The sequence below is a fragment of the Nomascus leucogenys genome, chromosome 15, assembly GCF_006542625.1.
Source record: "Nomascus leucogenys isolate Asia chromosome 15, Asia_NLE_v1, whole genome shotgun sequence".
NCBI classification, from domain to species: Eukaryota; Metazoa; Chordata; class Mammalia; order Primates; family Hylobatidae; genus Nomascus; species Nomascus leucogenys.
In genome coordinates, this window is record NC_044395.1 from 59,046,842 (window position 1) to 59,060,773 (window position 13,932).

The window sequence follows — 13,932 nt, forward strand, 5'->3', positions numbered from 1 at the left end:
CGAGTCTGTAGTCCCAGCTACTCGGGAGGCTGAGGCTGAAGAATCCCTTGAACCCGGGAGGCAGAGGTTGCAGTGAGCCGAGATGGCACCACTGCACTCCAGCCTGGTGACAGCGAGACTCCGTCTCAAAAATAAATAAATAAAAATAATTTAAAAAAAAGAAAAAGCCAGGACAGGCTGTAATGTGATCATTGTGTATATTTTAGATTTGATGAGTTTGATGAAGCAATTGATGAAGCTATTGAAGATGATATCAAAGAAGCTGATGGAGGAGGTATGTTTGTCATTCTCTCTTCTTCATAGAACTCTGCCAAGAAGTTCATTCAGGTGCCCAAATTAGGGCAGTGAGCATATGTTTTTATTCTCTTTCCCATTGTGTATCATGATTAGTACTTGATGTTAGTTGTCTCAGATTTAGAGTAATTTGTGGACACAATGTCAGTGTATAGACTCATATCTTACTAATTACTTTTAAAGCAGTTTTGTTTTACAAGCTGAGATAAAACATTGATGTTCCTGCATAGGTTAAAAAATTTACTTCTGATTCCATATAGAAAACTGAGGAAACTTTTCAGTTGTCTTTGAGACTACAAAGTCTCAAAAATTATGGATAATCAGAACCAAAATAATTTAAACCAAAATTTTTTAAGTTAACCTATTAAAAGTTGGTTTCTTAATTTCATAGTCTTTAGTAAGTGGCATTAAAATAGAAGAACTTGAAGGTAATTTAATTAAAGCACTGTTAGCCAATGCTCCAATATGGAACATTCTGGTTTCTACTTAGTTATTATGAAAACTCTGGAAAAGATTAATAAGTAGATTGTTTAAGGCTTTTCCAGAGATATATGTTTTATTTACATCTTTGCTGCTGAATTCTCACTTTTTCTGTCCTGCAAACACTGTTTTTAAAAACTCTATTGGCCTCTTTCTAAAGCCTTGTCCAAAAGACAGCTTTCAAGAAGAGATTCTTGAGTGACTGCTCATAGGTATGAGGTTTCTTTTTTGGGTGATGAAAATGTTCTGGAGTTAGGTAGTGGTGATGGTTGCACAACTTTGTGACTGTACTAAAAACATCTGGATTGTACACTTTAAGAGGGTGAATATTATGGTGTGTGAATTATATAAAAATTTTAAAAACAAGAGGTTCCCTACATAGTAAACTTCTCTTTAGTAGGATAAACGAATGCTAAAACTCTGAGACCTCTGTCAGCTGAAGTCATGAGAAAACTGCATATTTGTAGGAAGAAAATAAAGAAATGAAGAGCTGCTAAGCATGAATAAGGACTGTCTCTAGAAATTAAAGGGAAGCTTTTAATAAACACATATTTTTCTCTCCCCGAACTTCCCTCCCCCAAATTCAGGAGTTGGCCGAGGAAAAGATATTTCCACCATCACAGGTCATCGTGGGAAAGACATCTCTACTATTTTGGATGAAGAAAGAAAAGAAAATAAACGACCCCAGAGGGCAGCTGCTGCTCGAAGGAAGAAACGCCGGCGATTAAATGATCTGGACAGTGATAGCAACCTGGATGAAGAAGAGAGCGAGGATGAATTCAAGATCAGTGATGGGTGTGTGGTCTCCTACTAGACTCCAATCCCTAGATACCAGCAGGAATAGGACTGGGCTAGCAGAGAGGCTTGCCCATGCTGTGATGAGGGTTTTCTTCTTCATGTACATAGACAACCTCTGTTTATTTTCAGGATATTTGAAGCAGATTCAAGAATACTAATTTTGGCCCATTTTTAAAATTTAGAACAGAAAATAGATTTATGGTTGTTTAACATTCAAAATTGTATTTAAATTTTACTAACTACAATTAAACTTTCATTTATTGAGAGCTTTCTCTGTACCTCTGTGCCACCTTCTACCGGGTCCATGAGGGGTTTCCAGTCCTATGTGAAAAATAAATAAGATATTATCCTCTCATGACTCATAGAAGTTGGACTTGGGACTGGTAATCCAGTATAGGAGATCAAGAAAGGCTTCTTTGCAGAGTTGGAATTGGAACAATACTGCAGAGTTTCTCCTTTCAGATTATTAGAAGAGGAAACAAGCATATAAACCACAAAAAAAAAAAAGTCATTCTGCATAACTGCTACTAAAATACAGGGAAAGATAAATTAGGGTACAGAGGAAAGTTGGCTTAATCCAAAGAGTAAACCTTAAAGTAGAAGTAAAGCTTGATCTGAAATTTGAAGAATGAGTATTTGGAATCAACTAGTATGAGACTAAAAGCAGGATAAGAAAAAGGTATTCTAAGCATAGAAGTCATATGTCCAAGACAGCAAGCCGTAAAATGTCATAGAATGTTTGGGAAACTCCTGTTGGCTCTGGATAGCAGGAATAAGGGGATGTAGTAGAGAGTGCCCTACTGGAGATGTGGCCAAGTGATAAAAAGCCAGATTAGGGAGTGTTTTATTTGTCATGCATAAGTGTTTTGACTTTATCCCGAAAATTATACAAAACCAGTGAAGGATTTTAAACACTAAATTAATATGAGATTTATGCTTCAGAAAGATTCATCCTGGCATTCATTTGGAGGATAGATTGAGGGGAAATGAGACCAGATATTAGAGAAACTATTTGTGGCGTTGCTTTTGTAGTTTAGGTGAGTATGAAAAGCTGAAAACAGAAGAGATCAGGTTTGAGAAATTATCTTTTAAGAGGTAGACTCTAGAGAAATTATTAATTTATTAGATATGAGAAATGAAAAGGGGAAAGTTAGGATGAATACCACGTTTCTGGTTGGAGTTACTGGATGAGTGATGGTGCCAAATACCAGACCAGGGAACAGAAGAGAGAAGTAGATTGGGAAATAATGAATTCACTTTTGAATATGTCGAATTTAACATGGGGGACATCCCAAGAGGTCAAAGCAGTACAGAAATCAACATTAATTCATCTTTACAACCCCTCTTAAGAGGATAGGTGGTAAAACATTTTCCCCATTTTATAAATAGGGCATTTGATAACAATTATCCAGATACATTGCACTATACTTAATGATTCACTGGGCTCACCAGAATTTGAACTCAGAACTCTTAAAAATGGGTTCACTCTTCTAAATACCATTGTATTTTATCTGGTTTCTCTTGGACAGATCTCAAGATGAGTTTGTTGTGTCTGATGAAAACCCAGATGAAAGTGAAGAAGATCCTCCATCTAATGATGACAGTGACACTGACTTTTGTAGCCGTAGACTGAGGCGACACCCCTCTCGGCCAATGAGGCAGAGCAGGCGTTTGCGAAGAAAGACCCCAAAGAAAAAATATTCCGATGATGATGAAGAGGAGGAATCTGAGGAGAATAGTAGAGACTCTGGTAAAAATAATCTGTAGCCATATGGTAGCTCAACAAATTCTTTTTTTTTTTTTTCTTGTTGCTCATGCTGGAGTGCAATGGCGCCATCTCGGCTCACTGCAACCTCTGTGTCCCGGGTTCAAGCGATTCTCCTACCTCAGCCTCCCAAGTAGCTGGGATTACAGGCATGCACCACCATGCCCAGCTAATTTTGTATTTTTAGTAGAGAGGAAGTTTCTCCATGTTGGCCAGGCTGGTCTCAAACTCCCAACCTGAGGTGATCTGCCCACCTCGGCCTCCCAAAGTGCTGGGATTACAGGCGTGAGCCAGCACGCTGGCCAGCTCAACAAATTCTTACGACTTTTGGAGTTAAGAATTCTTAAAATTCTGTTCTTAAGACTTATTTCTGACTAAATTTTTCTCATAGAAAGCACATCTGAGAAAATACATACAGATTGATATGTTAACTTCATATCAGATGCCTAGTAGGATTGTGATGACTCTTTGGTTGTCAAATGTTTCCACGCCTAAACCTTCATCTTCATAGGGTTTCTTGGAAATCATTCTCAATAAACTGTGAACATTTCCCTCAGATGCCCAGCTGTTGGAGAGAGAATAATATAAGTTAACTCTCATTTAGACCACAGTCAGTGTTGAGTAGTTTTTACAGATTAACAGTAGTTGATGTTGTTATAGATTATGCTTATCCCTATTAAGTGAGTAAATAGAGGCTCAACTGCTAAAAGAAATGCGTGGCTTTATGCAATTGGCAAATTGATAGGTGTCATCTTATTGGAGAAGAACCATAGATATGAGTATCAGACTCTGGCCATCCTTGTGGGGTTTTTTTGGTTTTATTTATCTTTTTTCCTAAACCGTCTAAATAAGTGATGATAATATCATGCCCCTTTATCAGTGATTATTTCCTAAGGACAAGGACATTTTCTTACATAACCACAGTGCAATTACCAAATTCAGATATTTTAACATTGATATAATGCTATTACCTAATTAACAGTACACATTCAAATTTTTATCAAGTATTTCTGTATTATTGTTTATATCTTTTTTTTCTTTTCCTAACCCAGGGTCCATTCCAGGGCTACGCGTTTATTCACATCTCTTTAGTCTCCATTAATCTGGAATGTTCCTCAAATTTTGTCTCATTGATCTTGATATTTTTAAAGAATACATACTAGTTATAAGATGTTTCTCAGTTTGGATTTCTTTTGTTTCCTTGTGATAAGATTCAGATTATGCATTTATAGCAGGAATAGCACAGAGAATGTTGCATCTTCTGAGTCTCTTTATTATTTTTCCTTATAATTAATAAGTAATTTGTGGGAATTTGAGACTATTTAAATATCCTGTTCCTTATATTTCACCTACTAGTTTTAGTTCCTGTGGATAATTCTAACTCTGTCATTTCTGTTATATTTATTTATTGTTGTTCTGTAAGGAAGAACATTTCCCTTCTCCTCCATATGTTTATTTATTTATGTCAGTGTAAACTCGTGGATTCTTATTCTGATCAGTGGATATACTACATTCCCATCACTATTTAGGCTCCATTTGTCCCAAATTTGGCCAATGAGAACCACTTCAACCTGTTGGCTAGCTATTTTGAAATGTTTGAAATCCACAAAAGAATAACAAGCTTGAACGTCATACTTTGGTGAAATTTAACATTCTGAAAAACAGCTGTGACATAATGCCACAGCCTCACTCTGGCTTGTTGATCAGAGATGACAAGAACAATGCTATTTAGCAGTGCTTTGCAAGTTTAACTAGGTCTGTGTGCTTTATTTAGCAGATTTTGTATTCTTTATGGAGAAAAGTCAAAAATGTATCTTGAGTTCTATATTTATGTGGAACAGATTCATGAGTTTTCTTTGATTAGAGGACTTAACCTCTGCAATACATTGTGACTATAGCCACAGGTAGAACAGCAGATTATCAGGAGGCAGATTTGTGGTAGCCGTCCACCAAGAAGAGCAGTCATGGCAGCTCTGTACCTGACCAGGTAGTTGTAGGTCGACTGCAGTAAGGACTATTTCTAAAAAAGTATAAAACATTTAGGCCGGGTGTGGTGGCTCACACCTGTATCCCAGCACTTTGGGAGGCCGAGGCAGGCGGATCACTTGAGGTCAGGAGTTCAAGACCAGCCTGGCCAACATGGCAAAACTCCACCTCTACTAAAAATACAAAAATTAGCCAGGTGTGGTGGCCAGTACCTGTAGTCCCAGCTACTTGGAAGGCTGAGGCAGGAGGATTGCTTGAACCCAGGAGGTGGAGTTTGCAGTGAGCCAAGATCACGCCACTGCACTCCAGCCTGTGTGACATAGTGAGACTCTGTCTCAAAAACAAACAAAAAAGGATAAAACATTTTCTAATCTTGAGGATTCACTGCTAAGAGTATAGATTGTGAGGTTTGGCATTAAAAACCCTCACAGATTGACTCATTCTTTTTTTTTTTTTTTTTTTTTTTTAAGTGAGACTTAAAGGCCAGGCATGTTGTAATCTCAACACTTTGGTAGGTAGCCAGGAGTGGTAGTGCATATGCCTGTGATCCTAGCTTTAGCCACTGGGGCAGCTGAGGCCAGAGGATCTCTTGAGCCCGGGAGGTTGAGGCTGTGGTGAGCCGCGTTCATGCCACCGCACTCCAGGCTGTGTGATAGTGAGATACTCTCTCAAATAAAATGAGACTCCTAAAAGTTACTGTTCACTTAAAAATATTTATGACTGAACTCTGCTTAGTAGCTTTTCATTTTTATAACCTAAGCTACATTTCTACTTAATAGACTTAAATTTTATACTTTTTTCTTCCTTTTTTTAAAATAGAAAGTGACTTCAGTGATGATTTTAGTGATGATTTTGTAGAAACTCGGCGGAGGCGGTCAAGGAGAAATCAGAAAAGACAAATTAACTACAAAGAAGACTCAGAAAGTGACGGTTCCCAGAAGAGTTTGCGACGTGGTAAAGAAATAAGGCGAGTTCACAAACGAAGACTTTCCAGCTCAGAGAGTGAAGGTAAGGCATAGGTCTCCTATGTATAGAAGTCTGGACAGGGCAAAATAGACATTATAAAGTGAACTCAGGATTGTGACTCTGTACCATTCTTTGAAACTCATATAACCAGGCCAGGCATGGTGGCTCACGCCTGTAATCCCAGCAGTTTGGGAGGCCAAGGCAAGCAGATCACTTGAGGCCAGGAGTTCAAGACCAGCCTGTCCTACATGGTGAGACCTTGTCTCTACTAAAAATAAAAAAATTAGCCTGTGTGGTGATATGCGCCTGTAATCGTAGCTACTCAGGAGGTTGAGGCAGGAGAATTGCTTGAACCTGGGAGGCAGAGGTTGCAGTGAGCCAAGATCGCGCCACTGCACTCCACCCTGGGTGACAGAGCAAGACTGTGTCTCAAAAAAAAAAAAAAAATCCATATAACCAGTAGTATCTTTGAGATAAAACCTATAATTTTGTGCCTACTATAGTTTAAATAAAAGATACTCGATAAGAAGCTAATTTTTAAGATCTCCATTGTAATTTAAATTTTCATTGAACTGGAAAAGTCTCAAAATTGTGATCTGATCAAGATTATTCTACTTCTTTTTTTTACTCCCTTATTCATGGCCCTCATTTTGAAATAACCTCTTATGTCCTTAATAGCTAAAAAGGTTCCAAATAAAAGTGCCTACTGTCTCTTTCCACCTTGACTATGATTTCAGTTGGAAACTGTTTTATTTCCTAATAGCTGTTAACTGTGCCCCCTACCAGTAGTACAAGACAAGCTCTAAAATATGAATTTCTGACATCCATTTATCCATTCAGTCTTTTTTGTTTTATTTAATATATATATATGTATATATATATGTGTGCGTGTGTGTGTATTTTTTTTTCTTTTTTTTTTTTTTTTTTTTTTTTTTTGAGACAGAGTCTCACTCTGTCACCCAGGCTGGAGTGCAGTGTTGCGATCTCAGCTCACTGCAACCTCCGCCTCCCAGGTTCAAATTATTTTCCTGGCCCAGCCTCCCAATAGCTAGGATTTTAGGCATGCGCCACCAGGCCTGGCTAATTTTTGTATTTTTAGTAGAGACGGGGTTTCACCATGTTAGCCAAGCTAGTCTCGAACTCCTGACCTCAGGTGATCCGCCCGCCTTGGCCTCCCAAAGTGCTGGGATTACAGGCGTGAGCCACCACGCCCGGCTTTATGGCCTGTTTTGAAGATTGTTTTGCTTTCATAGATTAAACATGAATTTAAGTTTGAGCCCAAGACAAAAGAGAAAGGGAAAAAAATGTTTGGATGTGGGATGCTAAAGAAGGGAGGTGAACATCTCTTTTGAATGTGTACTTACCTTCATGTGTCACAGAAACAAACATAAATGCATTAGTTAAGCCATTAAATATGAATATTTATTAAACTAGGCCCTATTCCAAGCACTGGAATATAACAGCAAACAAAATAGCTCTTACGAAACTCTTAGTTGGGAAGAGGCGACAATAAACAAGATAGATAAGTAGAATATATGATGTATTAGAGATGAGTGCTGTGGAAAAAAATAAAGGAGAAAAGGGGGTTGGGAAAGTAGTTGAATTTCATATAGTATACTAAGGAAATCCTCACTAAGAAAACATTTGAGTGAAAACCTGAAAGAAATGTTGTGTGTGAGTCATGCAGTTATCTAAAAGAAGAATGATACAGGCAGATGGAACAATAAATATGAAGGCCTTGAGGCATGTTTGTGCTCGTCATGTTCAGCAAACAGAAGGGAGTGCAGGGTTGTTGGAGCAGAATGAGTGAAGCAAACATAATGATATGAAGCAAAGAAGTCAGTGGGGACCAGTCAGCAAACGACAGCCCACCTGCTTACATAAATAAAAAAGCAAGGTTTTTGTTTTTGTTTTTGAGACAGGGTCTCACCCTGGCTGGCGTGCAGTGGGACCATCACAGCTCACCATAGCCTCAGTCTGCTGTGCTCAAGCAGTCCACCTGCCTCAGTCTCCTAAGTGGCTAGAAGTGGCATAAGCCACCACACTGTGCTAATTTTTAAATTTATTTTATAGAGATGAGATCTTGCAGTGTTGCCCTGGCTGGCCTTAAACTCCTGGCCTCAAGTGATCCCCCCTACCTTGGCCTCCCACAGTGTTAGGATTACAGGTGTAAGCCACTGCACCCTGCCCTGTAATACAATTTTTACTGGAAGACTACCATACCCATTTGTTTACATATTGTCTGTTGCCTGCTTTCTCAAAAAGCTGAGTTGTTGTGACTGAGACTATAGGGCCTGCCTCTTACATAAAAAATGTGCTAACCTCTGATGATAAATAGTGCTGTGCAGTTAAACTTTCTGCACTGATTATATGTGTGCTGATCGTTACAATAGCCACTAGCCTCATATGACTATTGAGCACTTGAAATGTGGCTAGTGTGACCGTGGAACTGAATTTTTATTTTTATTTAATTTTAACTAATTTAAATTTAAAATAACCACATGTGACTAGTGTTTACCATATTAGATAACACAGAGTAGGGCATTGTATAGACTTTGGATTTTTATTTTGTGTAAGGTGAGAAACATTTGGGCCAAAGCACAGATGAGTATTCAGAGGCAGATGAGGAGGAAGAGGAAAGCAAACCATCCCACATTTTGAGCAAAAGAGTGATATGATCTGACTTAGATTTTAATTTGCTGTGGTAGTTGTGTTATGAATAGATTGAAGGGGGGCCAGGGCAGAAGCTAGAAGACCCATTGGGACGTTATTGTAATAGTCCAGGTGAGAGATGATGGAGGGTGGAACTGGGTCAGTGGCAGTAAAGGGATGAAAGCAGTCACATTATGGATATGTTTTAAAGTGAGACCCAAAGGATTTACTGTTGGGTGGGATGAGAGAAAGAAAAGAATCAAGGATGACTGAGCAATTGGAGGAGCAATTGCCAAAAACTAAGTTGGTAGAGACCACAGTGCTGCAGGTTTAAGGAGAAAGTTTAGGAGCCCAGTTTTAGACACATCATTTGAGATGCCTGTTTAGAGATATCCAAGCTTAGATGTCGAGTAGGCAGTTTGATACACTAGTCTGGTATTCAGCGGTTGCCTAAAATAAATATGAGAGCCGTTAGCACATAGATGGCATGCCAAGTTGTGAGACTAGGTGAGTTCTTCTAAAATGGAAGTAGAGTCATCTTCAGTATCCATGGAGGATTGGTTTCAGGATCCCCACAGATACCAAAATCCTTGGATTTACAAGTCCCTCATATAAAATCGTGTCATATTTGCATATAACCTACCCATATCCTCTATATACTTTAAATAATCTCTAGAATATTTAAAATACCTGATACAGTGTAAATGTTATATAATTGTTATACTGTATTGTTTAGTGAATGACAAGAAAAAAGTCTATGTATGTTCAGTTCAGACACTACCATCTATCTTTTTCCTGAATATTTTCCATCTGCAGTTGGTTAAATTAATGGATAGGGAGGCCCAACTATATAGACTAAGAAGAGAAGACAATTAAGACTACCAAGGGCATCTGATAACTAAGATGAGAGTTGGCACAGTGTTTAAGATGTACAGAGTTGGGTGTCCAGTTTGAATCTTTCTTTATCAGCATGTTGACATGATAACCTAATTTGTGTACTAGTGGGAAGGAGTTTGTTAGTTTGTAACTAACCTGTCTTCATTTAATTCAAGCATTATCAGACATCTTCCCCAAGAAGTCTGCTGTTGGCTGGGCACAGTGGCTCACGCCTATAATCCCAGCACTTTGGGAGGCCAAGATGGGCAGATCACTTGAGGCCAGGAGTTCGAGACCAGTCTGGCCAACATGGTGAACCCCCATCTCTACTAAAAATGCAAAGAAATTAGCTGGGTGTGGCGACACACACACCTGTAATCCCAGCTACTTGGGAGGCTGAGACAGGAGAATTGCTTGAACCTGGAAGGCAGAGGTTGCAGGGAGCCGAGTTTGCGCCACGATACTCCAGCCTGGGAGACAGAGTGAGACTCCATCTCAAAAAATAAAGAAGGCCAGGCACGGTGGCTCATGCCTGTAATCCCAGCACTTTGGGAGGCCGAGGCAGATGGATCACAAGGTCAGGAGTTCGAGACCAGCCTGGCCAACATAGTGAAACCCCGTCTCTACTAAAAACACAAAAAGTTAGCTGGGCGTGGTGGCGGGCGCCTGTAATCCCAGCTACTTGGGAGGCTGAGGCAGGAGAATCGCTTGAACCCGGGAGGCGGAGGTTGCAGTGAGCCAAGATCACACCATTGTACTCTAGCCAGGGCAACAGTGTGAGACTCCGTCTCAAAAAAATATATCTATATATATATTGTCTAAAATCATAAAGTACACCATGAGTCATATTGGGCATTGTTATGGGACCGAGAAGAGAGAAATCAGGCCAATTATTGAAAGGAAACTATGTACAAGCAATTCTGAAAGCAGGACGTGGGGTGAATATGGGGAGGAAAAGGAGAATTAAATTCATTTATGGTTAACCGTGCCAATGGCTTAAATGTGCTGTTTATTCTAGAGAGCTATTTGTCCAAGAACTCTGAAGATGACGAGCTAGCTAAAGAATCAAAGCGGTCAGTTCGAAAGCGGGGCCGAAGCACAGATGAGTATTCAGAAGCAGATGAGGAGGAGGCGGAAGAGGAAGGCAAACCATCCCGCAAACGGCTACACCGGATTGAGACGGATGAGGAGAGTTGTGACAATGCTCATGGAGATGCAAATCAGCCTGCCCGTGACAGCCAGCCTAGGGTCCTGCCCTCAGAACAAGAGAGCACCAAGAAGCCCTACCGGATAGAAAGTGATGAGGAAGAGGACTTTGAAAATGTAGGCAAAGTGGGGAGCCCATTGGACTATAGCTTAGTGGACTTACCTTCAACCAATGGACAGAGCCCTGGCAAAGCCATTGAGAACTTGATTGGCAAGCCTACTGAGAAGTCTCAGACCCCCAAGGACAACAGCACAGCCAGTGCAAGCCTAGCCTCCAATGGGACAAGTGGTGGGCAGGAGGCAGGAGCACCAGAAGAGGAGGAAGATGAGCTTTTGAGAGTGACTGACCTTGTTGATTATGTCTGTAACAGTGAACAGTTATAAGACTTTTTTTCCATTTTTGTGCTAATTTATTCCACGGTAGCTCTCACACCAGCGGGCCAGTTATTAAAAGCTGTTTAATTTTTCCTAGAAAACTCCACTACAGAATGACTTTTAGAAGAAAAATTTCAACAAATCCTGAAGTCTTTCTGTGAAGTGACAAGTTTTGAACTTTGAAGATAAATAATTGCTGTAAATTCCTTTTGATTTTCTTTTTCCAGGTTCATGGTCCTTGGTAATTTCATTCATGGAAAAAAATCTTATTATAATAACAACAAAGATTTGTATATTTTTGACTTTATATTTCCTGAGCTCTCCTGACTTTGTGAAAAAGGGTGGATGAGAATGCATTCCAAATCTGTGAGGGCCCAAAGCAGAATTTAGGGGTGGGAGAAAGCACTTGTGCTTTAGCTTTTTCATATTAAATATATATTATATTTAAACATTCATGGCATAGATGATGATTTACAGACAATTTAAAAGTTCAAGTCTGTACTGTTACAGTTTGAGAATTGTAGATAACATCATACATAAGTCGTTTAGTAACAGCCTTTGTGAAATCAACTTGTTTACTATTGGAGATAACCACACTTAATAAAGAAGAGACAGTGAAAGTACCGTCATAATTAACCTAAATTTTTGTTATAGCAGAGTTTCTTGTTTTAAAAAAAATAAAATCATCTGAAAAGCGTTTGTACAGTAAAATGTATAATGAAGCTTTGCCAACCAGACTGTGCTAGCAACAAATTTTTTTAAATAGCTTTATGCAGTGGTAATAAGGTGGCCTCAAATACATTGTGTCTGATGGAGAGTTATTAGTGAAATGAATGTGGTCTTTCTTAAGGCCTGGGTGGACTGTAAACTTTGCCAATAGTATAACTCTTGTCTTCTGGCCACTTGATGTTTAAATATCTGAAATATCATTTTGAAAAAAATACATCTATATATAACATACATGAAGAGATGCTAAGCTGACAGTGATATTTTAGCACATTTGAAGACTGGGAAGAGATTTTCAGGTGAATTTTAACTGGTCTATTCTTGCCCTTAGTATCTACTTCAAATTGAAGTCTACAAGCAAAGCAGTTCCTTTGGGAGGTTTTTAGTTTGAGTTTTAGCGTGTGTGCGTGTGCGTGTGTGTTTGTGTGTGTGCATGTGCGTGTGTGTGTGTGTTGGAATTTCCTATCTGCCTGGATATATTAGCAGAGTTTGAATGTAGTTTTGGCCTTTGGCCATTAGACTTCTATTAAAATTCATTAATAGTCATACAACCAACATAGAGTTGAATGAGAACTGCCGATGTAATTAATAGGCATGACATCCATTTCAAACATCTCAACACTTAAAAGCCCTTTGTTTCAAGAAAAAAGGGTTTGTAACTAACTAAATACCTAACATGTAATTGACACTAAAATATGAACTTTGTCTTATTTAGTTTCTGTTATAGCTGTAAAATTTCAGGCAGAGCCATAACATTGTACAGAGTGTAGCACTTGTGATTAAACCTAGCCTGTTAAATCCAGAAACCTTCAACCATTACTTCTGTGGATACTTTTGCCCTAGGATTTGGGTTTTTCTGTTCCGGTGTTGTGTCTGTTGCCGGCAATGGACACACCATATCTGCTGCTGGCCCAAGGAACGTCATTAATTTTTCTTTCCAAATTAAGTATTATGTGCTAGTCAGTGTATAGTAAAGCACTTCTCTTTTTTACTACTAAAAAGCTGGCATTAGATTTGCATTATAAATACCTCTCTAGGAACTTTATACTCCTTTTCCTTCTTCAACAGGTATTGCCCTTAAATCTTATCTTTTGGCCTTGAAAGTTTATAGCTATTGTTTTTCAGTCGGTCGTTGTTTTGTTTTGTTTCACTTTATTTCTGTAGTACCTGCCCATTAATATTTTTGCTTTGATTCTAGCAATGTGTATCTGTATAAAAAATAAAATAATGAAAGCAACCTAAAAATAGGATGCACCAATAGCATGTGGTTCCAAGTAAGTTGTGATTTTTATTTTGAGACAGTGTTCCACTGGAAGGGAGGGAAGGGCTTACATTCACAGACAGTAAAGCAGGGCTGTGGAAGAAGCTGCATTCACTTACAGTCTCCTTTCCAGCTAGGTTTGTTTTATTTATTTGCAAGTCAGCTAAGAATTAACCTTTTAAACTATCTAAAACAGGCAAGCAATATAAAGATTTCTACTAGTGCAAGGTAAGTGGTTTGAATGTACAAGTGCCCTTTCCTGCCACCCAGTCTCACTCTACCATTTTAGTCCTGCAGCTGGGTAAAGCCACTATTGTGTGGAAACTCTCCCATGTGCCCTGTCTCTACCTCTGGACACACCAGCTCCTTCTTCCACCTATTAGTTCTATTCCTCAGTTAAGCCAAGTGATCAGAAGTAGTATTAAATGGGTAGATAATTTTAACAGGATGCATAATGTGAAATAAGGAGTTATTTTTACTCTTCTACTATAGAAAGCCTAAGGTAATTTTTACCATCGCAAAGACTGAGATTCCATTTAGCAAATGT

At 38.9% G+C, this 13,932-nt stretch overlaps 1 protein-coding gene across 3 annotated transcripts in view; it reads left to right on the forward strand.

Annotated features, from left to right (window-relative positions):
- RSF1 (remodeling and spacing factor 1) overlaps positions 1-13,384 on the forward strand; it is a 158,329-nt gene extending 144,945 nt beyond the window's left edge. For all 3 annotated transcript variants that reach the window (XM_030828730.1, XM_003254671.4, XM_030828731.1), the window contains 5 exons: positions 207-274; positions 1,362-1,569; positions 3,102-3,322; positions 6,143-6,331; positions 10,836-13,384. In XM_030828730.1, the coding sequence (XP_030684590.1) occupies positions 207-274; positions 1,362-1,569; positions 3,102-3,322; positions 6,143-6,331; positions 10,836-11,407 (1,258 nt within the window). In that variant the 3' untranslated portion in view covers positions 11,408-13,384. The remainder of the gene's footprint in view (positions 1-206; positions 275-1,361; positions 1,570-3,101; positions 3,323-6,142; positions 6,332-10,835) is intronic.
- Positions 13,385-13,932: the final 548 nt, after the last annotated feature.